Source organism: Lagenorhynchus albirostris, chromosome 16 (genome assembly GCF_949774975.1).
Source record: "Lagenorhynchus albirostris chromosome 16, mLagAlb1.1, whole genome shotgun sequence".
NCBI classification, from domain to species: domain Eukaryota; kingdom Metazoa; phylum Chordata; class Mammalia; order Artiodactyla; family Delphinidae; genus Lagenorhynchus; species Lagenorhynchus albirostris.
Window position 1 is genome coordinate 45,862,282 of NC_083110.1, and position 27,961 is coordinate 45,890,242.

A 27,961-nucleotide genomic window follows, 5' to 3' on the forward strand; every position below is an offset into this window, starting at 1 on the left:
ACTCTGGACAGAAACACATGATAAGCCTCTGTAACATGACACTGTAATCATTCTTTTAAGGTTTAAAAAGTGTTGAGTCTCTCTTATCCAAAGTCACTACCAAGTTTTTTCCTAAATCCTTCTCTGTGCTCATTAAAGAATATAATAAATATATTTTTAATTTAAAAGTTAAGATCAGCCTGTATCATGACTGGTTTAATCTATACTTTCCACAAAATTTGCCACCTTTAATAGTGTCACCAAAATTCTAATCTCAAATTTTAAATAGTCCTCATATGGATTTGATGTACTTTAATCCTTGCTTTATATGTTTAATCTTGACAGCAGCCACATAACCTACTCGTTATCATTCTCATTTTGCAAATGGGAAGATAAGCTTGCAGATACTCAGCGGGTTTTTTTTTTCAAGATCACACAGATATTCTTAGACACGTAACTGTAAAATTCTGAAACAAATTTCCACAAAATGAATCACACTTTTCTTCCTAAATATCACTATAAAATTTGATGACTCTACTTCCATGGGAAGAGCTATAAACCTGTAATTGCATGAAAGTTAAACAGTGGTTATCTCTAGAGATGGGTTAGAGGTTTATACTTTTCTGTATAATCTGAATATTCTACAAATAGTTAGCTTTTATGATGAAAACTAAAAATAGTTCTGTTTTTTAAAAAAGTATCAGACCTAAAATTGAAAAGAATATTATGATAAAACAATAACCTGATAATTAAAATATATCTGAAGTAAATACCTTGTACTGAAACTTCAAATACATAGTCAATAACTAATTAGATGGAGACATATGAAATTGCCCATATTTCACTATTTTGACCTACAGAAACAGCAGTTTTGTTTCAATTTAATATATCCAAGCTCTTTCTGTGAAAGGGCTTTATTGTCTTTGCTATGCCATCATTGCCTCACAGCCTTTATTGGGGCTTATGTGGTATTGTACAAGGGTTCATTTATCACATTAAAGTCCTTATCCTGCTTATTGACTAATCTTTTGACACCAGAGTGAAGCTTCATACATAAACTATATGCCAGAGGGAAGATTTACACAAGTGGAGTTCCTTTAAGTAAACTTATTTAGGTGTACAGATTTTAGGTAGATACAATGTGTGTGTACATTCCAAGACACTGTTGTACTTTATCAAACCTAAGGCTCTATTGATTATAATAACTATTATTATTTTTGAACCACCAAGAAAGTGAAAACATGCTACTAACTGTAATTGTAAGATTCCTTTGATTGGAAGATATTGAGTTGGCCAAAAAGCTTCTTCAGTTTTAGGTAAAAGACATTTTTCATTTTCACCAAGAACTTTATCAAACAACGTATTCATTAACCGAATGAACTTTTTGGCCAACCCAATACATCCCAATTTCGGAGATGTTATAATATGGAAAATGGGCATCTCAGAACTGATAAACCACTCAATTCAGGAAGCAACTGGAGAGAAAATGACCAAGATTAGAGAGCACTGGTTCAACTCACAGTTATAGTAAGCTTGGTCACTTCTCATCTCTGAACCTATTTGCTCATCTGAAAAATGGGGAAAAATACCTCCATACTTCACAAGGTGATTGGGAGGATAATAGGTATGAAAAATGGTCACTACCAAAAGATGTTAACTGACTCTGAATTTATTTTACCAGTTTCACTTCTTAGAGATACCTCACAGCTACAATATTTTTAAATATAAAGATTTTCAAAGAAACTGAACACTCAAAGCTAAGGTCTTTTTTGCTTCCCTCTGCATCTCCCCACCCCTGAGACACATAAACATACAATTTTTGATTACCGTAGCAATGGCCTTAGCAAGGACTCTGAAAAGCTGGATGTAAGCAGACAGAGTATGTGGTCCATAAATTGTAGATGCTGCCTCATACCGCTGAGCCTGCAGGAGAGGCAGAACAGAGTCTTATACCATTCTGCTTATTTCGATCCATTTACAGAGGTGTTGCATTTTAGTGAGGGGTGATGACTGCACATCTTGCATAATCCAAACTGACATAATTCAAGACTACTTATGACAAAGGAGAGTGGGCATTTCCATTTACCAGCAAAAGTAAATGGCTCCCATCAACTGCTTGTTCAAGGCAGTGAAGAATTCTCCTGGCTTATGCCATTTGGACCAACTGTCCAGTTAACCTGAAAGAGAGTAATAGCTCCTGAGTTTATGTCTATCTTAAGTACTTGTAATATAAATGTTTTCCCCTAAAGAGTACAGCAGGAGAAAAAAATGAGGAAAAATAAGAGTCTTAGTAACTCCTGGATAAACTGGGGGGTGATGGAACTATCTGGAGAAGGACATTTAACCCATCATAGAACTATAAAATGGAACCAAATACAACTCCTTTTACCTGAGCGCCAAGGCTTTGGTTGTTCCACAGAAACCTCCAATTCATCAAATCTAACCTGGAACTCATCACTCCAAATATATCAGCTTTCCCTGCAACATTCTTCATCTCAGTGAAGGCCATCCTTCCAGTCTCCCATGCCAGGATCATCTTGCAGTCAGCTTAGACCCCTCTCTCTCCTTCATCCTATATCCTATAAGTCTCCAAGTCATCATTACTTAACATCTCTTGAATTTTTTCATTTTCCTCTTTCTTTACTGCTTTACCTTGGTCAAACCCTTAGCTCTCACCCAGATCATAACTACAGCTTCTTCATCAGTTCTCTGCCTCTACACTTGTCCTTCCAATTCATTTCCTACACTGCCAGCCTAGTGAGCTTTCTAAATTACAGATTTCAACAGAGCATTCTTTCCTCTAAATTCTACTGCAGTTCCCCAAAATCTTCCTTATTGAATCAAAGCTCTGAGGCACAGCATAAAAGACTCTCCATCGATCTAACCCTTGCCTCCCACTCTAGCCCCTGTCTCACTACCGTCATCATGCTAATTCCATGGTACTCAACTAATTATGGCCCCTTAAATATACTAAGTCTGCCCCTCTGGACCTTCGTGTATGTAGCTCCCTCAATATGGAACACCCTCCCTAACTTTTATTTGCTTAATTAGTCCTTACTCACTCTCAATAACTTGGACAAATTCTACATCTTCGTGAAAATCTGCCAGTCCCCAACTTCAAATACCCAGTCTAAACTGGTGCTCTTTCTCTTCGTTTTCACAACACCTTGTGCATCCCTTTCACAGAAGTGTAATCATCTGCTTTCTTCTATGTCTTTTACTGGCCCATAAACTCTAGTGGTCTTGAGGGCAAGGCATTGTTATGCCCAGATAGTGGCTAGTACAGTATCTCTCACAAAATGTATCTGTTGACTGAATAAGCTAATTAGTTAATTAATACTAATCTTTTCATGTCCCTAACCAGGAGACTAACTAGTAGGGGTTCCTAACTTTACTTGCACCTTGGACTACTTTGGCAGTCTGTTGAGGCCTATGGACCCCTTTCAGAGCAACATTTCTAAACACATAAAATAAAATACATGGATTGACAAAGGAAACCCATTCAACTGAAATCAAACAATAATAAAACAATTTTGCAATAGAGTAATGTTTGTGCTTCTGTATGATGCTACTGAATAACAAGATCTAGTAGCAGATCTAATAACTACTGTGATTTTAAAATAGCAATGAGAGTAAAAGGTATTTCCAGATGTGCAGTAACTATTTGTGATATGAAAAATATTCATGGTTCCTACTGGTGACAAAAGTCAGAAGTACAGCTAATATTCTGTCATTTGTTGCCTACATTCATAATTGAAAGAGATGCTAAAAGACAGTTACAGATAAATGAAAAAGTGGATACGTGAAAACTTATTCACATCTAAGTTTACCCCAGTTAAGAACCTTTATTCAACAGGATTTCCTAGAAGGCAGGGACCCTTCAGTAAAGTCAACAGAGGGCAGCAGGGCAGACTCTACTGCTGGAATTACTATTTGTCAAGGGGTAGCCTGTGTGCCACAGTATGGATTGCCAAGTTATACCTGCAGATGTATTAGAAACCATTAATTGTGGAACTCTACACCATTTTCACATTTTTAACTACTGTTGTTTAAAAGTACTTGGGCTACTTTCTGTACTATTTGTAAACAAAAACGCATTACCAGGCAGCAGCCTCCCTAATTTTTTTGAGGCTCTGTTTCTTAATCTGTATCATGGATATAATAATACCCTACTTCAGTCAGGGCTAATTGTGAGGATTATGCAAGATCACATTTGCAAGGTGCTTAGCCAGTGCACTCAATAAACAGAAGCTATCAATGGGAGTTTTTCCCAGGTTCTACAGAAGTTTAAGGCACCAGAAGTATTAAGGATAGAGTTAGGAATGTTGTATGCCATAACCCAGGCTTATTATCAGTGCCCCTGACAGAGTAATTTATTTCAGGGAAAGTGGAAGTCAGTGAGACTAGAATTTTGACCTGAACTTGGAAATGGTCAACCTAGAACTCCCAAATACAACCTCTGGCTTATCATTCTCTTACCAGCCCTAAAACAAAATCACCTCTCAAAAACACGATTGAGGAAGTCCACAAAGAAATTCTGCATTTGACGCAATAGTCTTGACCAGGGTATAATTCATTTAAATGATGAGAACTTTTAATTTTACCTGGTATTCTTCATAGGTGGTAATGTAGTGTGTATATACATTGCATAGACCCGAAATAACAACAGTCATATTCAGCATCCCATAAGTTGCAAATTCCTAGGGGGAAAGGGAGAGTGCAATAAAATTACTCTTCATCTTATAGTGTATTATCATCTTACTTATACTTAACATACAATTATAAATATGAATCATTAGTGTAAGATAAATATCTTAACAATATTTTTCCTAATGATCAAAACTGCCTAGGAGTACAGGAGTATCTAAGGATCCTTTAGGAAAACTTAAAGCCATAACTCTGCACTATAGTTGGGCAAGTCAATGGATCTCCAAACATCTTAACGATTGCATTTGCAGATGCAGAATCTTCTTATTACCAAAATACAGATATTTTATCAATTTCCAAAAAAGTATAATGGGAACATATTAGCTAACCACAGGAGTTATTTCCAGCTCCAAATAATAAAACATTTGTTGATTATGTCATCTTAGAACCATTTACAATACTTTCTGAATGTAAAGAAAATCACAAATATAAATAAAATACAGCATTTTTAACATGTGTTAGATTTTTATTTACACAGGACTATAAGATACTAATGTACTTGGGGTCATTTACTACTGAATCCATAAAACCATTATCAATTTTTAAATTATTCGTACATAAATACAAATGAAATATTTTAATCTTACTATAGTTCTCTTATATTTTTTAAGTTTGTTCTTATGCCATTAATATTTCATTTTCACCTCCAGCCGTTATTTTCAAGATGTGTAAAACTCTCGTCATCTTCGCAAAGAATAATTTAAAAGGTGCCAGATCACAGGGACAGGGAATTCTTTTCTCTTTTCCAAATAAAAATGCATATGGATATTTTATTTCGTTTTTAATTTACCTCTTGAACTGCCTCCCGAAGTCTTCGTCCAGACATGGTCCTGAGTCAAGAAAACAGAATTATCAGAGTGTTTTCCTATTCAGAATGTACACAAGGTACACAGAAAGACTTGTAGTGAAAGCCAAAATGTTAGCCTGGCTAACAATAGTAAAGTGTATAGAAACAATGCAAGTTAAAGCTGAGCTTTTTTCCTCACTGCCGTATCTTCAAAACAAATCCTAAAGTGAAAACAGACAACTTGAAGGAGGAAAACAGAATCAATGAATATCACTGGCAAAAGATCCCAATCACTTTCCATTCACTGAGTCAACAATAGGTTGCATTCTATTTAATAACAGCTGAGGCAAGTAGAGAGTGTACTGTTCCTGCCTACAAAGAACTTACTATTTCATTCATTCATTTAATCCTTCAGTAAAATATTGGACACCTACCACATACCAGACCCACTTCAAACCGCTAAGGATTCAACAGTACGGAGCTGACATTCTAGGGGGGGAAGATGGTCAACAAGCAAATAAAAAAGTGAGATGACTGTAAGTGCTATGGAGAGTGTAAAGTAGGATAAGGATGAAAGAGGATGGTGGTGGTCATTGTGGGGATGGTGGTGTTCGTGCTGATGCTGTAGTGATGTGGTGGTGGTAGGAGTGGTGGGGGGGTAAAGACAATGTTATATCATGTAAGCAAGACTGGCATCTCTGTTAGAGTTTTGAGCAGAGAATTGAAGGAATAAAAGACTTGGCCATGGGGATAAATGGAGGGTAAGTGTTTCAGGCGGAAGGAACTGTAAATTCGAAAGCCCTAAAATAGAAGCGTGCTTGGTAGTCTGGGAACGGCACTGAAGCCAAGGTGGCTGCAGCAGGGGTGATCAAGGGGGAGTGGTATGAAATCAGATCAGAGAGCTTGCTGAAGAGAGGATCACATAGGGCCCTGTCGGATATTACAAGCGTTTGAGAATTTCTCTGGAGAGTTAGAAGCCATTGAAAGGTTTTGAGTAGTGACATGATTTGACTTATGCTTTACAGGGATTACTCTGGCTATAATGTTGAGGAAAGACTATAGAGGAGTGAGGGAGAAGCAAGAAGGTGAGACAGGAGGTTATTACAGTAAAATCCAGGGGAGAGATAATGGTGGCTTAGACCCAGGTTGGGGCTTGGGGGTGGGGAGGGGAAGAATGATGGAAACTGTTGAATAGAACATACAGAATTTGCTGAAGGATTGAAAGCAGGGAAAACTGAAAAAGAGAGAATTCAGGGATGACTCTAAGATTTAGGGCCTGAGCAATGAAAAGATAAAAAATTGCTACTTACTAAGATAGGAAATATGGCATAAGGAGCGGATTTAAAATATGCTTCCATGCTTCTAATACCTAAATCGATTGTTTCACGACCCTATGTTTTAATATTATTTAAAGTCTTTCTACTGACATAATAAATCACTGCATAATTTTATTGGAATGATAACTTCTCAAATTTTTCTGTTTACTTCAAGTTACCCACTAGTAACAGGCAGAGAGAGATTCATTCTTCAGAGGCCCCACCAAAAGAGGGTGGGAATATTTGTCACCGTCGCCAAACATAGCACAGTAGGATACAAAGGAGTCAGTACAGAATTATCTGCCCATGATAAGAAGTGATCCCAACAGAAACACATCCACAACAGTTACATGTGTAACTACAAAAAGAAGAACAGGAACTTACGTAAACTCCCCAGGGATGGCAGTGATGGCCAAGAACCCAAGAGTAATAATCTGAACATCAACTATATCTGGGTGCCAGGGATGAGGTTTTGACAGCTAAGAACCAAAAGCATGAAAACTGTGTTAAGAATATTATTCTTTCTATCGTCAAGAGACTGACGCTGCTCATAGAAGTTCCTTTATTAAAGGATTTTAAATGTTTCCAGCTGTTTTGGGGTGTCTTATCCTAATATCATATTTCTTTTCTAATTTATGTAGTATTAAATATTCTATCTATTCAATAATAATGAGATGTAAATCTTATATACCAGTGTCCCATTAACCTGGACTTATTTTCTCATCAATGAAGTTTCTAATGGATTTATCATTGTGGAATCACAATGTGTAATAGATAACCAAGTGTTCTCCTATATTACCATGGTGACTATCCTTATACAAGATGAATAAGAAATTACCATCATTTGGAATAGCTTAAGTTAATGATTTCTTTTTACTTTACATCTTCAGTTACCAAGTCTTGCCTTACTTTTTAGGTTTTCTCCAAGAGAATCTATCCTTTACTATATTCAGATTAGTAGAATCTTTCCCTCTATTCCTTTGTTTCCTCTCTTTCTTCTTCCTGGAGAATTTTAATTAAATATTAGAAAAAAACTCTATTTAAAAATTTTTTCTACATCAAAAATCCATGATAGTATGAACACTGTATGAATATGAAAATCTATGTTCCAAAGAGTATTTAAAGAATATTGCTTTACTTAATAATGTTGCCTGAGTTGTGAGAAAATAACCTGAGATGTTTTTCTCTGCAAAGAATTCTGTGTTCACTCCTATCCTGGAGTCAACATAAACAAATCCTGAATAAGAAAAATGTTACTCTTATTCTTCCTTTTCCACTGTTCTAATTGCTTCATTTATTTACTATAGATGTAAAACTCTAAGTCAGTGTATTTAATAATCATAACGCTTATTTCTTAGAGTTACACTTATAGCATCCATATTTTTTAATATTAAAAATTTGGTATGGGAACATCTGAATAACACACAGATCTACTATTCAACACAGAGCTACTATTCATATCTGATAATTCATAAATGTAAAATTAACGATATACTAATTTCACCATGATAATCAAAATGTATTACCTCTCCAGTATGAAGAAGGATTGGCTTTGGTTTTTGGCATTCTTTGATTTCTTCAGATGGCTTGCCCAGGGCCTGATCCCGAATACTGTCCCACGATGGATCCCCTACTGTTGTCCCTATTAGGAATGTTATGATTAATATGATTCCAACCCTCTGAAATTATGCACACATTCTTCTCAACATTCTCCAGTATTGATCACGTAGGGTCACAAAAGAAGCCTCAGCAAATTCAGAAGATTGAAATCATACCAACTATCTTTTCTGACCACAAAGACATGAAACTAGAAATCAGTAACAGGAAAACTGGAAAATTCACAGATATGTGAAGATTAAAACACATAATCCTGAACAACTAATGGGTCAAAGAAATCAGAATGAAATCAAAAATACCTCAAAACAAACAAAACAAAAATGGAAATACAATATACCAAAACCTTACTGTATAGAGCAAAATAAGTTCTGGGAGTGCAGTTTATTGTGATATACCCCTACATTAAGAAATAAGAAAGATCTCAAAAAAACAACCTGACTTTACACCTCAAGGAACTAGAAAAAGAACAAACTAAGCACAAAGTTAACAGACGAAAAGAAATAACAAAGATCAGAGTAGAAATAAATAAAATAGAGACCAGAAAAACAATAGAAAAAACCCCACAAAATGAAGAGCTGGTTTTTGAAAACACAAAATTGACAAACCTTTAGTTAGACTAACTAAGAAAAAAAAGAGAGAAGCCTCAAATTTTTCAAAAAATTAGAAATGAAAGGTAAGACATTACAAATGACACCTCAGAAATACAAAAAGATGACTACAAGCAATTATACACCACCAAATTGGATAACCTAGAAGAAATGGGTAAATTCCTAGAAATTCCTAGACTAAATCATGAATAAATAGAAAACTTTAAGCAGGCTAATAATGAGTAAGAAGATTGAATCAGTAATCAGAAACCTCCTAACAAAAAAAGACTAGGATCAGATGGTTTTACTGGTGAATTCAACCAAACATTTACGGAAGAATTAATGCCAGTCCTTCTCAAACTCTTCTCAAAAATTAAGGAGGAGCGAATACTCCCAAATTTGCTTTATGATGCGAATATTACCCTGATACCAAAGCCATATAAGGGCACTATGAGAAAAAAAAAAAAAAGGCCAATATCTCTGATGAATATAGAAGCCAAAATCCCAAGCAAAATACTAGCAAACTGAATTCAATAGCACATTAAAATGATCATGCACCATGATCAATGGGATTTATTCCTGGGATGCAAGAATGGTTCAAAAAATGTGAATAAATAAATGTGATATACCACTTTAATAGCACAGGAGAGTTCTCCCTTTACTCCGTGCCCTAAATAAATAGGAAAACATCCATGTTCAAGGATTAGAAGACTTAAAATTGTTAAGATTACAGTGCTCCTCAATTTAATCTACAGATTCAATACAAGTGCAATCAGAATCTCAGCTGACTTCTTTGTAGAAGTTGACAAACTGATTCTAAAATTTAAATAGAATTGCAAATGACTCAGAATAGCAAAAACAATCTTGAAAAAGGAGAACAAAGTAGGAGGACTCATATATCCTGATTTCAAAACTTACTACACAGCAATAGTAATCAAGAAAGGGTGATACGAACCATGGAATACTACTTAGCCATAAAAAAGGAATGATTTTTCTTTTTTAAAGGGTGATACTAACACAAAAAATAAACACAGATCAACGGAATAGAATTGGGAATCCAGAAATAAGACCATGAATCTATGGTCAACTGATTTTCAATGAGTGTGCCAAGCCCATTCAATGGGTTAAAAAAAATAGCCTTTCAACAAATGGTGCTGTAATAACTGGATAGCCACAAGGAAAAGAATGAAGGTGGATTGTTACCTCACACCATATATAAAAGCTAACTCAAAATAGCTCAAAGATCTAAATGTAAGAGCTAAAACCATAAAACTTCTAGAAGAAAACAGGTAGGTTTTCATGACATCAAATTTAGCAAAGGATACTTAAGTATGACACCAAAAGCATGAGACACAAAAGCAAAAATAGACCATTTTGATTTCATCAAAATTAAAACTTTTTGTGCTTAAAAGGACACAATGAAGAAGGTGGAAACACAACCCACAGTAGGGAGATCAGCCAAAATGGTGGAGTAGAAAGACCATGAGCTCACCTCCTCTCATGGCCACACCAAAATAACAACTATTTACAGACCACTTATTGATGGAAAAGACCAGAACCTACCATAAAAGATCTTCTATAACTAAAGATATAAAGAAGAACCACAGTGATATAGGTAGTCAAGACCCATACCCTCTGGGTAGGTGACCCAGCAACAGGAAAATAATTACAATTTCAGAGCATCTCCCCAAGGAGAAAAGGTATTGAGCCCCACATCAGTGTCCCCAGCCCAGCATTTCTCTTCCAGGAAGATGAGCCACTAGAACTTTTGGCTTTGAAGGCCCGTGGGGCTTACTTGCGGGAGACCCAGAGAGCTGTGGGAAATGGAGATTCTACTAATAAAGCGTGCACACAAAAATCTCACATGCTCCGAGACCCAGCTCAGAAACAATAATTTGAAAGGAGACTGGGTTAGACCTACCTGCTAATCTTGGAGAGTCTCCCAGAGAGACAGTGGTCAATTGGAGCTCACAGACCCTGGTGGCAGCCATTTTTAGGAGCTCATTCTACCACATACTATTTTGGATCCTCCCTCTAGCTTATTAGCTCCAGGACCCAGCTGTGCCCATGCCCACCAACCCACAGGCACCCGTACTAGGACATTTCAAGCCAAGTAACTAACTGGGTGGGGACACAGTCCCATCCACCAGTAGACAAGCTGCCTTAAGACACCCCCTGAACCCACAGCCACCCTTGGACACAACCCTGCCCACCAGAGGATGAAGGATCAGGCCGCACACACCAGTGAGGCAGACACCAGCCTCAGGACAATGGTACCCCTGCTGCCTGCAGACTCAGTCCACCCATCAGCAGACCAGCACCAGCTCTGGGACCAGGTGGGCTCTGACCCTGCCCACCAGCAAGTCAACACAAGCTTTAGGACATCCTGGACCCTGCAGCCAGCCATGTCAAGAACCAGCCTCACCCACCAGCAGTCTGACACCAGCTCTGGGACCCTGGGCCCTGTAGCCAGACCCAGGACTCAGCTCTTCCTGCCAGTGGGCTGGCACTAGCCCCAGGACCTAGCTTCACCCACCAGTGGGAAGACACCAGCCCAGGATCTCCTTGACTCCAGCTCTGCCCACCAGTGAGCTAGCAGTAGCCCAGGGGCCACCTGTGGGTCTGCAGCCAGCTGCCTCATGACCCAGTCCCACCAAGCAGTGGCCAGCAGACTCTGCACAAGGCAGGGCCTGGCAACCAACCAGACCCGGGGCGGGTGGTAGAGCCAAGCCTACGAGACTACCCACAGTAGTCAGCACACCACAGCAGAAGGACCCAAGCAGCCCAGCCAGCGGGCATCCCTAGGGCATATATGGGACCCATAAGGAACTCTTTCAACTCAGTAATGAGAAGACAAGTAGCCCAATTTAAAAATAAGAAAAATATATGAGTAGACATTTCTCCAAGGAAGAAACTCAATGGCCAATAAACGTGAAAAGGTTTTCAATATCACTAATCTTCAGGGAAATGCAAATCAAAACCATAATGAGATACCACTCCACACCCAGGGGGTAGATAGAATCAAAAAGGAAGATAAAAATAAGTATTGGTGAGGATGTTGAAAAATCAGAACCTTCAGAACTACTGATGAGAATGTAAAATTGTGCAACAATTTGGAAACAGTCTGGTAGTTCCTCAAATTATTAAACATAGAGTGACCATACGATCCAGCAGTTCTACTTCTAAGCATATACCAAAGAGGAGAGATGAAATCATATGCTCACACAGAAGCCTGGACATGAATATTTATAGCAGCATTATTCCTAATAGTCCAAAAGTGGAACAACCCAAATGTCCATCAACTGAGGAATGCATAAACAAAATCTGGTAAAACCATACAGTGGAATATTATTCAGTCGTAATATAACATAAATGAACTTATCTACGAAACAAAAACAGACTCTCGGACATAGAGAACAAAATTTGTGGTTGCTAAGGGGGAGGGAGGGTGGGGGAGGGATGGACTGGGAATTTGGGATTAGCAGATGCAAACTATTATACAAAGAATGGATAAACAACAAGGTCCTACTGTATAGCACAGGGAACTATATTCAATATCCTGTAATAAATCACAACGGAAAAGAATATGAAAAAGAATGTATGATATGTATAAATGAATCACTTTGCTGTACAGCAGAAATTAACACAACGTTGAAATCAACTATACTTCAATAAAACAATTTTTTAAAAAGAAAAAAAAAGTAATGAAATACTAATTCATGTTACAACTTGGATGAACCTTGAAAACACGATGCTAAGTGAAAGAAGCCAATGCAAAAAGTCACATTTTTTTTTTTACAATTCCATTTACATGAAATGTCCAGAACAGGAAAATATAGAGATAGAGACATTAGTGGTTGCTTAGGTCTGGGAGAGACGGAGACTGTGTTGTACTAGCTAAAGAGTACAGGGTTTCTTTCTGAGGTGATGAAAATGCTCTAAAATTGACTGTGGTGATGGTTGCACCTATCTGTGAATATACCAAAAAACCACTGAATTATACACTTTAAATGGGTGAATTTTATGTTTTGTGAATTATATCTCAATAAACCTGTTAAAAATTATTTATTTTAGAACAGTAGACCAAACTAGATGAACTATTACCAGGAAAGATGATGCCAACTGTATCACATTACAACTGTATTTATTAATTTAACTAATGGTTCCAAAATATACATATATACAAAAGACAAGAATGAAATAAGCCAAACTATTGCCTGTAGGTGACACTCTTCAATTTTTTTTTAACTTTCTCTACTTGCCAGTGCATGTTACCACAGTGATAATCAGGATAAAAGTATAAAACCTATAATAATCAGTTATAAATTCATGGAAATACACACAGGAAGAAGACCCAGGACCACATGCTTTAGCTTCCTAAAAGCTTCTGTTCTGAGGAATCTGGGCTCCAATAAAGGAATCTGGGAAAGAGACACTAACAACCAGATGGAAAGGCCAACTCATACTGTCGAAGTTACAATGACACTCCCGCTCTGCACCACTCCAACTCCACCCCAGGCTCCAGCCCAATTTAAAACTATTCTTTTTTTTTTTTTTTTTTTTTGCGGTACGCGGGCCTCTCACGGCTGTGGCCTCTCCCGTTGCGGAGCACAGGCTCCAGACGTGCAGGCCCAGAGGCCACGGCTCATGGGCCCAGCCGCTCCGTGGCATGTGGGATCCTCCCGGACCGGGTCAGGAACCCGTGTCCCCTGCATCGGCAGGCGGACTCTCAATCACTGCGCCACCAGGGAAGCCCTAAAACTATTCTTTCATAGATTGAAATGCAAAGAGAATCTCTGATTCTACTTGAATCAGTGGAAAGCTAAATTATGAAAGATACCTACCCCTGAGAAATCATGTACAAACCTGGAAAGCCTGCATACGCCCAAATTTAAAAAATAAAAATAGTAAATGTATTGGTTACATTAAACCTTGTTAGAGAACAGAACCCTGAAGTTCAGAACCTGGAACCACAAATCACGTCAGACTGCACCTCACCCTGCGTAAAGTTGAGGGTCCCGAATCCGTCAGTCGTGCCAGCGGCAAAACCGTAGCCCAAGGCTGGTTTACATGTTTTTGCCTAAAGGAAAAAATTGAAAAACAAAGCAGAAATGAAACATAAACAGAAAAAGACACAGAAGTTGAACTTCAATAATGAGATCAGCCCAGAACTTTACCCTTGTGGCATAATCAGTGTGACTCAGTGACACTTACTGTGTGTGTAGAATTGAGCCAGACGGTGACGTCCGTCATATTCACCCACTGATGAGCTGAAGCCAGTGGCCCAGTTACCTCCTGAGAGGCGGAGGCATACAGTTCCTAGAAAACACACACAGCCTTACCATTAAAAGCAAAAGAGCTAAAATGAATACCAGCAACCGTACCTAGGAAGTGCCAATTTGGAAAAGAGTCTTTCAGTCAAGTTTTGTTTTGCTGTCTGATTAGACAGAGCATGCGCATCTCTCCACCAAACCCCCTGTAGCTTCCCAGAAACTTGAAGGCCCTGAGACCATTGATCTGTGTCTATTTCCCACAAATATGAAATTCCAGTGATGCAGGCTATGGTACAAATGCTCCAATCTCGCTAGAAAGACAGCCAAGAAAATTTAAGGTTAGGAGTAGGTGGGCCAAATTACCGTCTTTGCCAGAACAAGGGCGCCTCCATGGGGATTCTCATGGAGTTTTCCCTCTCACAGTCCTTGAGTCCTCTGGCAGGACTGGTGCCAAAGGGGGGCTTGAAAGTCTTCAGGACCCACTTCATCTGCATCTGTTCCCCCACCCACTGTTCACCTTTGGATGTTCTTTTTTTTCCAGTATGGTCAATTGATGCTTTTTTAATCTTAGGGGCAATGTGAGCCAAAACATATTTAGGAAGGTTTGTTTGTATTGAACTGTATCATACAGTAGAGGCGAACCCTGCTTCAGCACCAATGCCTTTGCCTGACACCTAACTCATTTCTACTCTATTGCCATGTCAGTTTCCACAGCCACATGGGAATGCTCAAGTTGTCAGTAACACCAGCTGCAGCCTGCGTCTCCTCATTAAGAGGGAAGTTGTGCCTTGCTGAGAAGAGAATCCAGAATGTGGGACAAATCTCTATGTTGACTGGGCTCAGAATGGTAACAAAATTTCTGAAGCCAGATTGTGTCAGGGGTGCACACCCTAAATAGAATCTGTTAATTTAGAACAATCCACTGATAACACCACAGTAATTAAAAAGAAACTGCAGCAATTAAGTTGGCTGGTGTCTGATGTTTTCAAGGTGTTTTTGTTCTTCCTTAATTGCTCCTGAAACATTTTAGAACCCTTGAGACAAAATATTTACACACACACCCTCTCTCAAGCCCATGCTCACTAAAGGTATGGGTAAGCTATAAAAACGAATAGATTTAACTATCTTTGTCAGAGATGGCTCAGCCCAAAGCTATCTTTTGTTTTTTCCATCAGAAATGTCTCCATAGGAGCTGATACAAAATATGTAAGCAAAATGGAAGATAAAATTTAGAACAGGAAGGAGGGTAGAGTAACTTGTAGTAAGCTCACTGGAGACCAGATTCTCTCTTCATCAAAAAATCTTTTAAAAAGAAAGGAAAATGTAAGATGGATGATCTTTCCATATCAAAAAAGACCAGGGACTAATTTGAATCCAAACTGCAAGAACCGGCAGTGGTGCCAATGAGCTTTACCTTGTCACCGAAGGAAAAGTTAAGAAATGGTAGGGCTTCCCTGGTGGTGCCGTGGTTAAGAATCCTCCTGCCAATGCAGGGGACACGAGTTCGAGCCCTGGTCCGGGAAGATCCCACATGCCGCGGAGCAACTAAGCCCGTGCTCCACAACTACTGAGCCTGCACTCTAGAGCCCGCGAGCCACAACTACTGAGCCTGTGTGCCACAACTACTGAAGCCCGCGCGCCTAGAGTCAGTGCTCCACAAGAGAAGCCACCGCAGTGAGAACCCCGCAACGCAACAAACAGTAGCCCCGCTCGCTGCAACTAGAGAAAGCCCGCGTGCAGCAACGAAGACCTAACGCAGACAAAAATTAATTTATTATTATTATTATTATTTTTTTTAAAGAAAGAAATGGTCAGGTGACTTGGCAGGCCAAGGCCTGAGAGACTTCTGAGAATTTGGGTCAGTCTGGTTATTTCTGGTCATACCACATGAATTGAAAACTTTACAGTCTATCATCCAACCACCTGAAGCAAGCATTCTGGCTGAAAGAGAATGTTTCCTGATTACTTTCTTTTAAATGTTCTTCCCATAAGAAGCCAGACACAAGCAGTCACAGAGAGGTTCCTGTGTGGTTTGTGAAAACAACCTTCCTGGTTGACAATAAACAGCATTCAGTCTTCCAGACTCCTTGGTGCAGCTTAAGCTCCTGCCGTCTTCCTTACAATTACGGGCTTCCTGATGAACAATGTCAGTGGATTTTAAAGCATAGTTTTGAATGAAGATGAAAGAAGCAGGCCCACAGCTTACCTTTGCTTTCTCATATATTATCCGTCCTATGATTTGTGTGCTGTCAAGCATATCCTGCCCAGGTCCCATAGCAATGCACATGCTAGGCTGGAACAAAATGACACAAGATGTGTTCTTAGTGAAATAAGCGATTCTTTTAAGGAATGGAAAATGACAAGTGAATCTAAGCAAATAGAATTTTTTAAAGCCACATTCCAGCCTTTCTTTTCAGGTGTTCTCTTAATTTACAGATTATGAGAAGCAAAATCATTCACGGAATTAGAGCAATGAATGTTGCTAGAAATCCCCTATTCTAGAAACTTACTTTTAAAAATAAGGGAACTGAGGCTCAGGTGGGTTAGATTTACTGAAGATTATACAGGTAGCTAATATCTGAGCTATTACCTAAAGCCAGGTCTTTCCATTTGCTGCACATCTTTCTCTTTACTGGTTCCTGCCTATGGTGCTTGCTCATAATTGCCTTCAATTGAAACTCAGTTAAAATTATATTGGAACAACTAGCTGACCCTCTGGAAAAAAAAATCAGTAAATACATCTGGCTCTATATTTTACTTCTTAAACCAGAAAAATTTGCGACTGATCGGATACTTAAATATTATAAATGGCACCCAAAATGTATTAAAAGAAAATACGGATGAATATATTCTAAAGTCTAACGATGTGAAAGGCCCTTCTAAAAATTATATGGAACACAGTTTGACAGTTTAAACATCCATACCGGGGGAAAAACATAAGACTGAAAGATAACTGATAAATGGGGTGTTGAGGGATGAGTTTGCAGTTTATGACAAACTAAGACTTTAATATATTAGGAGCTTTAAAAAGTCAGCAAGAAAAAAAATACCCTTATTAATACATTTTGATTGAGTTGGGTATTCTCTTATTTGTAGTAAAACTCATCACATTGTATACCTTAAACTTAGACAGTGTTGGATGTCAATATATCCCAATAAAGCTGGAAAAAAAAAAGCAAAAAAAAAAAGCATCCTAATGGATAACACCATGGATGCAGATGAAATAGGTAATTCACACACACACACAAAATGTAAATGGCCATTCAACATTATAATAAGTTCAATCTTAATGAATTTAAACTACTAAATTTAAACTACGAAGAGAGAACTCTTCACATTTGTGCTAGAAAAAAACTGAAAGATTGACAAACCTGCTGGAGGAGTTTGGGGAAAGTGTCACTCATGCACTGTGGGTAGAAACGTGATTGAGAGTATTTGAGCAATGTGTAGTGTATATTAGAGGTGCATTGAAAAAAAAGAACAAACTCACTTTTAAGAATTTGTGCTAAGGTGAAACTCACACATGTGAAAAAATATATGACAAGCATAGTGACCATGGCATGCTTATATGAAGGAAGAAAATAAGAAGGGAGAGACTGTGCGAGGAGAAAAGCAGGAAAGGAAAGAAAATACTCATCAGTAGGGGATTGGTTAACCAAATTATGGTACTTAAAAATAAAGATTACGAAGTTAGTTTAAATAATGTTTTAAAGTATATTTACTGGAAATAAGGAAGCAGGGTATAGAACAGCATTACAATATGATCCCATCTATGTAAAACTGTACATATATATGTGTACAGGTGCATAAAAAGTTGTCTGGGGGGCTTCCCTGGTGGCGCAGTGGTTGAGAATCTGCCTGCTAATGCAGGGCACACAGGTTCGAGCCCTGGTCTGGGAGGATCCCACATGCCGCGGAGTGGCTAGGCCCATGAGCCACAACTACTGAGCCTGCGCATCTGGAGCCTGTGCTCCACAACAAGAGGGGCCGCGATAGTGAGAGGCCCGCGCACCGCGATGAAGAGCGGCCCCCGCTTGCCACAACTAGAGAAAGCCCTCGCACTGAAACGAAGACCCAACACAGCAAAAATAAATTAATTAATTAATAAACTCCTACCCCCAACATCTTTGAAAAAAAAAAAGTTGTCTGGAAGGATGTTTATTAAAATTTTCACAGGTTAATTGTGGAATTAAGGGGTGCTCCTTTACATAAGTTTCATTTTCTGAACTTTTCAATATTGTGTGAATTTTTTTTTTTTTTTTTTTTTGCAGTACGTAGGCCTCTCACTGCTGTGGCCTCTCCCGTTGCGGAGCACAGGCTCCGGACGCACAGGCTCAGTGGCCATGGCTCACGGGCCCAGCCGCTCTGCGGCATGTGGAATCTTCCCAGACCGGGGCACGAACCCGTGTCCCCTGCATCGGCAGACGGACTCTCAACCACTGCGCCACCAGGGAAGCCCTGTGTGTATTTTTAACAACCATATATCATTTTTCTAAAAAACATTAAAGCTATTTTCTAAATTAAAAAAACTTTTTAAAGAAACCACATTAAAGCAGAAGACACGGCAACATTTGTCCATTTCCCTCTTTCTTTTTCTCAAGCGTTTTCTGGTTTTGTTCAGAAAGCCATCCCTCTCCTTGCAGTGATCCCATTCCTCATTCCAAATAAGTCTAAGGCGATCATGGAAATTCCCTAGGTTTTGCCAAAGATTGGTCTGGAACCCAGCTTAAGCCAATCAACACATACCATTTCTCCAGCAACTGTTTTGGTCCAGGGATGGACATGTGACATAAATTGACAGTCAGACTAAAGAGAATTCTTATTCCGTGGTTGGAAGAGAGGCTCGCTCTCTCTCCTACTGGGTATGAGAGAAAAAAGCACACACCTTCCTCAATGATGACTGGTATCTTGCAGACATGAGGGAAGCTAATCCAACACGAAGGGAAAGGAAGAGAAACTGAATTGTGTTGTGGAAGGGGGTATGATTTTGCTGTAATTTTTTCTGATTATAAAGTAAAATATACTTATTGTAGAAAAAGTATTAAAAAGTATAAATAGAATTAAAATAATGAACAAAAAATAAATAGAAAACTGCCTATACTAGTGCCAAAAAGAGAAAATCGTGGTTAACATACCAGTGTGTTTCATTTTGTCTTTTTACTATGATACATTTATTCTCAAAACTGCAGTCATGATGAATATGCAATACTAAACCCTGAGTTCCTTAGTATTATGAGCTCTTTCCCACATTAAGTATTCCAACATAAGACATGAAGTTGATGCATAATATTCTATTGCAAATAAGTATTATAATTTATTTAACCATTTCATCTGTGAATTTTGGAATTTAACAAGTAATCCTCAAATCTAATGTGAATTAATGATGTGTAAAAATTTTGGAAGTGAATGGTAACAAAGACTTTTTTTCATTGTAGTATAGTTGATTTACAATGTTATGTTAGTTTCTGGTGTATGAAGACTTTCTATATAAAAATAGTAATATACAATGGAAAAGTATAATTGTTAAAACTATATTTCTCATTGAGTGGGGTTGACTGGGATAAAATAAATAGCCCAGGAATAGTGTTTAATAAAAGCAATATGGCAGGTGAAATACCGTATAAACACAAAGAATAAGAACCCAGAAGCTAGAATCTGCTGCTCATGTCAAAGTTGCAAAAATCTAAATGAAGATGGGAGGACAGCTTTACTTTCTACCTTTAAAACTTATCACATAGAATTGTATATAGTCATAAAGAGATTTTTTTAAGACAAATTAGGTAGAAAACTCAAATCCTATACCAATAAAAAAATCAATAAGGTATAGAATGTTGTTCATGAACACATAAACATATGAAGAGGAGTGTGAGTAGTAACTTTGGGGAAAGGGAGAGGGTAGAGGGGAAGGAGGTGAACAGGGACTTTCACTTTTTACTGCTCTTTATGCTTCCCATGTGGTTTGAGTTTTTACACCAAGATTGTTTTGTTTGTAATTTATAAGAAAGGAAAAAGAATTCTGACCTTGTATTTTTAGAAAACCCTATAGACTTTATAATCACTGAGAAATGTCTCAGGCAGGCAGTTTTTGTACTAAATTGTGACTTCAGAAATGCCAAGGAAAAATGTTTCAGGCTGTCCAATTTTGGGGAAGGATATTTAATCTCTGACATTTACTAAATTGTCTTACCATTCAAAAAATTTAACAATCAAATGGAAAACTACAATTTTACTCAATCACAATTTAGTGGGTGCTTTTGAGAAGAGCAAATGCTAGCAGTAAGTAGGTCAGAGTATACTTGAGGAGAACATAATTGTACATGAATGTTGAATAGTTAAACATAAAATGTACTTGAGATGCAAAAACAGATTTCACGTCATTATTACCTACCCCACCGATGGGACAAGTGCTATTGGCATTATCACAAGACTCTCCCGTGTTGATGCAGTGCGGGCCAAGAATATTGGGGGACACATCTCCCAGGTTCGATGAAGCAAAAGCTGCTACATACGGTCCCTGCCAAAAGAAACATCCAGTTGCCGTTTATTCTTTCTATTTTTTTTTTTTAATTTCAGGGCCAAGCAAGGAGAACAGGCAGCTCATGATCAAAAGACCCAAACTCCCCAGTGGCTTTCAGGGGAGCATTTTTAAAGGCAACATTTGGGGGTGAAGGCTGCAGGATTCATGACTTTCTTCTCACTGATATGTTGTGAAGTAGCAGTGTGGTGTTTTAGGAATCTTAATCATCAACTTTCTGGTTCCAAACAGTCTGGGGTCTAGTGCTTGTGCTCAGCAGGTAGTCGCCATCCTCCACCTGAGTGGGGGTCTCAGTTCCTGTAGAACAACTGGTTTTAGAACTTAATGAAGCTCAGGTTCTTGATGTCTCATCGCAGAAAGAATTCAGTGAGAGACAAAGTGATAGGTGAGAAGTGGATTTATTTAGAGAGAAACACACTCCACAGACAGAGTGTGGGCCATCTCCGAAGGTGAGAAAGGCCTATTCCTTCTTATTTACCACAATGAGTTCATTAAAAAGGCAAACATTCAACCCACTCTGGTGAACTATTCAAAATCATCTGCATACGACAAAAGGAGGATGCACAATATTCTGAGAGAATTTTTTATTTCTGAAAAGGATCACATTGCCATCAGCATACGTGTTGTTACTTGTGATATTCCAGTTATCAATAAAGCTATTTCAAGTAGGAGAGTTTCAAATTTGTGTCTCAAACAGCAACATTTTGACAAGAAATACAGTGTGCAACGAGTTATAAAATGCTGACCCATCAATCTAGTGTCTGGTGTTGTACCTGGAGCTCAGATATCCATTTTCCCTTTAAAAATAAATAGCCTATTGGCTTAAAAAGTGAAGAGCCAGTCCAGATTTTTCTGTTGCACAACTGAACCTAAACATAGCCTCCACCACCCAGACGTGCCCTCTGTGTATATTTTCTCTATCTCTTCAACCTGAAATAACAACACAAAACCTTATAGAGTAGGGTAAGACCTTAACCTCAACCAACTGGACTGCAATTCTACCTTAAATTCTTAAATTTTCTTAGGGAAAGAGATAATCAAATATAGGAGATTATGTGTCTTTTTTTATACTAAAAAGATAATGGGAAACTCCTTTCTTTTCCCTAAAACACAGGCTAAAATGAAAAAAATAGAGATTTGTCAACAAAGGAGCTAAAAAATCAGACCAGATATTCATGGGCTAATATTCCCATAACATCGCCAGAAAAACCTGAACGAACTTTTTGGCCAACACGATATCTTGTAACAGAACACTTATTCTAGGCAAGGGCCTGGGGTTCTCATCCCATCATATATTCTTCTGCAATTAGGGGTTAGATGCTGGGGTCAAGCAGAGCAGGGTCCTTCCTCGCCAAATATCTGCAGTCGGTAATTTACACAAAGCTGACGAGTTTCCTGGAGTACATGGACTGGGTTCCTGGACACCCCCAACTCTGATCCCATCACTCACTACATTTCAAAGTTACAAAGACAACTCTAATGGATTAGGGTTGTCTCTGACTTAGGCCATATTGCAGGAAAGTAGAAATTCCTTGAAAGGAAATTAAGAGGGAAGTCTGGACCACAGAAAAGGACTCATTCCCTGTCCTCATTCAGATTTCTATACCATTAAGAAGGTCCTTAATAATTTTATATCTCTGAAAACAAGAGATATAAACACAACACAGTTTATCATATTTCCAAGTTAATCAAAAATTATATATGGCAAAAGTTATTATATATTAATTTGCCCTTCCTTATCCAACTAATTGTAACTTTATGAAATCATCACATCAGTAGTATTTGACACAAAGCTAACGGTCATTTAAAATTTTTCTTAGGGAGGATGGAGAATTCTTCTATCCAAGCATGTCAGTATGTGGCATCCATGATGACACTTTCCTCTGAAGATTTGAATCAGCTATTCTGAACACTGAATGAATGATGATACTCAATGAATTAAGATGAAGCTTTCAATGCCATAAATTCTCACCTCTCCAGGTAGATATCCTTTGTTCTTCTCTTGCTCAAAAAGGTAAGAGGCATAGCCCACATTGTCGCTGTTCACAAGATGATTGCTATTGTTCATGCTGACTGGGTGGATGGCAAACCAGCTGTAAAAGAACAGGCAGCCCTAAGTTAATGAAGAGAACCAGGTAACTGGAGGGAAAAATGATGACTGGGAGCTTAAGGTTTCTCCAGCTGTAAAAAAAAAAAAAAATCTTTTGATGATAGGCATTCTATCAAAACATTTAGGTTCTTTCATTGTTAATGAAACTTAAATTACTAATAATATACTCAAGAAGTCTGACCACTTACTTAAATTAAAAATATTTCATCATTGTCATCTTCATCATAAGCTTTTAACAAGAGCCAATACTGGTTAGTTACCAGGTGATATACCTAAAGAATTGTATCGACATAGACTTTATCTTTCAAGACAGGTACACACATAATAATTATTCAAATCAATCCTATCCAATTCAGTAGACATTTACTGAGAGTCAGCTCTGTGCCGAGCACTGAATAAATTGCAATTTACTCTAGAATCTTGCAGAAGACAAAGATGTAAACAAATGGCTTTGATACAGTGTGACAAATGTTATAAATAAGGAGGCATAAAGTGTTTGAGGACCACAGATGACTAGCAATTAATTCTTAAACGCATTCCAGAGAGAAAGAACAGCAGAGTAAATGCACAGGGGTGTGAAAGAGGATGTTATGCATAATTCAGTATATCCTTATGCATAGTAATACCTTGTTTAAGTGTAGAGCTTATAGAGTTCACAAGTTAATTTCACATCTGTTATTTCATTTGAATTTCACAACAACCCTGAAAAACAGGCTGGTATTACCTGCGCCTCACAAAGTGTCTCGGAGAAGCAAGATGGAAGCCCACTTGTCATACAGGACCAAGGCTAAGTGTGGGTCTTGTGACACCTTGTTCAGTGGCCTTTGTAGGATCAAACCTCGACACAAGTGAAAAAGGTGTTTACAGGATAGAAGGCTGTAAAGCAGATTAGCAAGAATACTCAAGAAAAGAGAGATGCCAATCAATAAATTTTCAAGCTAATTTAGGATTTTTAAAAATCTTTTGTTGATTTTTCTTCCCTGAAGGCTTTCAAAACATTTCTACCTAAGTAATACGGTACACAAAACTGAACATTGACTTAATGACTAGGGATGTTTTGGGGCTTCAAGTCATCATTCAGTATTCAGTTCTCGTTACCCAACAGATGTAATATGTAGGTCAGAGGTAGCCAGCACAACACCCACGGGGGCTGGGTAGGCAACATAGGAGTTAATCTGGTTGGTACAATAGGGACTGTGAATTGCAGAGACATTCGTATAGTCTAAGGACCACCGCCTCTACTGGGCTGCGGCCAAATGCTGCCTGATGGGAGCATAAGCCAGTGCTGCCAGATCTTCCACAAATCCATGGTTTTGGGAAAATGTATCGATTTAAAAATTCTATTTAAATAAGTAAATGGCATGGAGACCAAGGAGAAGAATGGTTACAAGTTAAGAGACTTAAGACACAAAGCCAACAAATGTAGTTTGTGGACTGTGTTTGGATTCTGACTCAAAACAACTGGAAAAAGACTGTTGATACAATCAGGGAAAACTGAACACAGACTAGGTTTTAGATCATATTAAGAAATTATTTTTAATTTTGTTGATTGTGATAATGGACTGTAGTTATATCTGTCTAAGTTTTTATCTGGTAGAGATACACACTGAAATATTCATGAATAAAATGATATCCGGTATTTTTGCTTTTAAATACTCTAGCAAAACAAACAAACAAAAAGGAAAGGAGGGATGAAACAGAATGGCAGAGGATTGCTAATTATTGAAGCTGGATAATGGTTCCATGGAGATTCATTAGACTAATCACTCTAAACTGGCATATATTTGAAATTTTCCATAATTGCTTTTTGTTATGCTGACATCCATTGAAAAATGTTTCCTTCCAATTTTTTTGAGATAACTGACATACAGCACTGTGTAAGTTTAAGGTGTATAGCGTGATTTGACTTATGTACATCATGAAATGATTATCACAATACGTTTAGTGAACATCCATCATCTCATACACATACAAAATTAAAGAAAAAAATTTTTGTGATAAGAACTCTTAAGATTTACTCAAGAGTTTTCATATATAATATATAGCAGTACTGATTATATTTTTCATGTTGTACATTATATCACTAGTACTTATACGTGGAAGTTTGTAGTACTTTTTGACGGCCTTCATCCATTTCAATTTTTTTCAATTTTTTTTTTAATAGTGTTAGACCAAATCACCAGTCTATAGGCTGCATTCGGCCCCCAAGGTGTGTATTTGCCATGGTGCAAAGGTACAGAAGTTTGGATTGAAGGCAGTTCTAAGGTCATTCTCTAGAAGTTACTTGCAAGGTTTCTATATGTTTTAAAACCCTTATATTCGTTTCTTTTTTGTGGTTTTTTCTCTTTCTCCTAAGACTCAAGTGCCAAGGGATATTCTAGTCAACTAGTATTTTCCAGTCAGTTGAAATACGCTTTTTTGTAGTTTTATTCCATTTAGTTTGGAAGGAAAATGAGGTGGTGGCCTTGACAGTTCCAAGGCTCTCCAACCAAAATATTTCCAACATGGTCACACTGAGGTCAGCCAGATGCAACCTCTCCAGTGCAATCAAAGGAAACCCACAGAACAATTCTATCAATGTTAGACTATCATTTAGTACTTATTGGGTGAAAAACTTTATATATAGGTTCTCATTTTATTCTCACAAGAACCCTTTGAGTCAGATGCTTTCCTTATCCCCAATTCAAACCAAGGAAACAAAGGCTCAGACTGATGAAGTAACATGACCAAGGTCACAGAGTTGTAAGTCAAGAAGCAGGACTATGAATCTGGGTTTGTCAGACCATAAGCCCATGTTCTTATCTGCTATGGGATGTGGGCTCTGTCTCTTCTGTTCATTCAATCGCTCATTCAATATACATTTAGTTAACTCTGACTCTGTGCCAGACACTGGGGACATAGAGATGCACAAGGCATCATCTTACCCTTGAAAAATGCTTCACAGACGATGTGACATTTGAGCTGGGTCTTAAAAGATGAGTAAGTCAAGAGGGAGGGGACATGGGGATATGTGTATACATATGGCTGTTTCACTTAGTTGTACAACAGAAGCTAACACAGCATTGTGAAGCAATTATACTCCAATAAAGATTAAAAAAAAATGAAAAAAACGATGAGTAAGAACTTGGCAAGGGGATGACTGGAGAAAAGACATTCGTAGCAAAGGTACGGAGATGGAAAGGAGTGCAGTGTGTTCAGAGACTGGATAACCAGCATGACCAGAGCAGAATGGATGAGGGCAAGGAGAGATGGAGGTTGCTCCATTCATTCAATCAATATGAATGTATTAATAACCAAGTATGTGGTTGGCCTTATGTTAAACCCCAAGGAACAGAGAGAGGAATCAGGGGTGTTCTCTACCATCAAGGAACCACAATAAATACCTGGGCGAAAGCAAATGCTAAGAATTTTGGTCTCTAATTAGACTATAGGCTTGAATTCTTATTTATTTATTTTCATTTATTTTAGACCATAGAAAATTAATTGAATTTTTCTTTACAAAACTGAAAAAAAATGTATTCAAAAAAGTTATTTGCATTTCAGAATAAGAAGATACTGTTTTTCCTTCTCTGCCCTTTAAAATATATGCTATAAAAATATCAGGCTTGTCACAGCAACCAAAGTACTTTGGTAAGAGATGAATATTTATAAAGATAGGCAGAAAAGTGGTCATTTTAATTTAAGAATGCTTACTTACAGTTTATTTTATCTGGTCAAAAAGTATTCATCAAAGCAAAGTTCAAGAGAGAGGAAGAAAGGTTTAGGTAGTTTCAAAAGAAGTTAGAATATAGACATAAAAGGATGACTATGTCTTTCATAATAAACTTTTTAAAATAATGATTATGTCAGGGCTAGGGCAGGGCTCTACTTGAGTCAGCATGATGGAATCGAGGTGCTGAGGAAAGTCAAGAGATTTGAGATCTTATCATTATAAGGAGCAAAGTTAGCTAAACTTTCTAGATCCCTGTTTCCTAAGACTGAAAAACAGATTTCAACTATGCTTTGTGAATCACTAAACAGCAAATTAATACAGAATAGTATAATTATTCTCTCCTATGTAACTGAGACATTTTCTAGTGTCTCTTTCAATTCAGACATTGTGTACTTCCTATTCTGAAGCAGAAAACCCAAATGCAGAATTGAGCTTCTTAAATATTCTAAAACAGTAACAACCCATCCCTGGTTCCATTCTCTCAGACCTGAGCCTCCCTGTTCATATGAAGGTCATGCTCCGCACAAAGGTGACTGGCAAAGGGGTAAGTGGAGGCTGAAATCCAGCCCCCTCTCAGCTCCCCGAACGAGGCACCTTAGTCAGCGCAGAGAAGGGAGTGCCTTTGTGTGCTGTGCACCGAGTCCTATGTGCTAGGTGTGGCCATCTCCAACCTAAGTGCCCACCAACAGGGGAAGAGAATATTGTACCTCCATTCAAAGGTAGTGTTCATGAAGATGTGTAATAACATGGGAGCCCTTTGGACAAATACAATAGAAGATGCTGTAGTGGATTCAATAGTGTCCCCCCCAAAATTCACATCTACCAGAACCTCAGAATGGGACCTTATTTAGACATGGTCTTTAGAGTGTAAACGAGGTAAAGATCAAGTGAAATGATACTGGCTTAAGTTGGGTCTAAAATCCAGCAACTAGTGTCCTCATAACAAGCGGAAAGGGACAGAGAGACACCCAGAGATAGAGATGTAGGCAATGTGAACATGAAGACAGAGCCAGAGTGATGTATCTACAAGCCAAGGATTGCTGGCAGCCACCAGAAGCTAAGAGGAAGACATGGAACTAATTTTCCCTCAGAGCATCCAGAAGGAACCAAGCCTGCCAACACCCTGATTTCAGACTTCCGGCCTCTCGACCTGTGAGAGAATAAATTTTTGCTGTTTTAAGCCAACCATTCTGTAGTTCTTTGTTATGGAAACCCTAAGAAACTAATATAGAGGCCATATGTCTTAGTGGCTAAGAGCTCTGGAATCAGACACAAGTTACTTAACCTATCTGAAACTCAGTATTCATATCTGTAACATAATGATAATAGTATTATCTA

The 27,961-nt window shown here is 38.1% G+C and overlaps 1 protein-coding gene across 4 annotated transcripts in view; it reads right to left on the minus strand.

The window, feature by feature from the left end:
* ASAH2 (N-acylsphingosine amidohydrolase 2) overlaps positions 1-27,961 on the minus strand; it is a 71,919-nt gene that overhangs the window by 19,204 nt on the left and 24,754 nt on the right. For 3 of the 4 annotated variants that reach the window (XM_060125884.1, XM_060125883.1, XM_060125885.1), the window contains exons 7-16: positions 22,774-22,894; positions 20,655-20,780; positions 16,473-16,559; positions 14,208-14,312; positions 13,992-14,073; positions 8,316-8,431; positions 7,174-7,268; positions 5,477-5,516; positions 4,584-4,679; positions 1,807-1,902 (exon numbers count right to left, since the gene is read on the minus strand). In XM_060125884.1, the coding sequence (XP_059981867.1) occupies positions 1,807-1,902; positions 4,584-4,679; positions 5,477-5,516; positions 7,174-7,268; positions 8,316-8,431; positions 13,992-14,073; positions 14,208-14,312; positions 16,473-16,559; positions 20,655-20,780; positions 22,774-22,894 (964 nt within the window). Of the gene's footprint in view, positions 1-1,806; positions 1,903-4,583; positions 4,680-5,476; positions 5,517-7,173; positions 7,269-8,315; positions 8,432-13,991; positions 14,074-14,207; positions 14,313-16,472; positions 16,560-20,654; positions 20,781-22,773; positions 22,895-27,961 lie in introns of those variants that run through there. The other variant, XM_060125886.1, reaches the window with a different exon arrangement.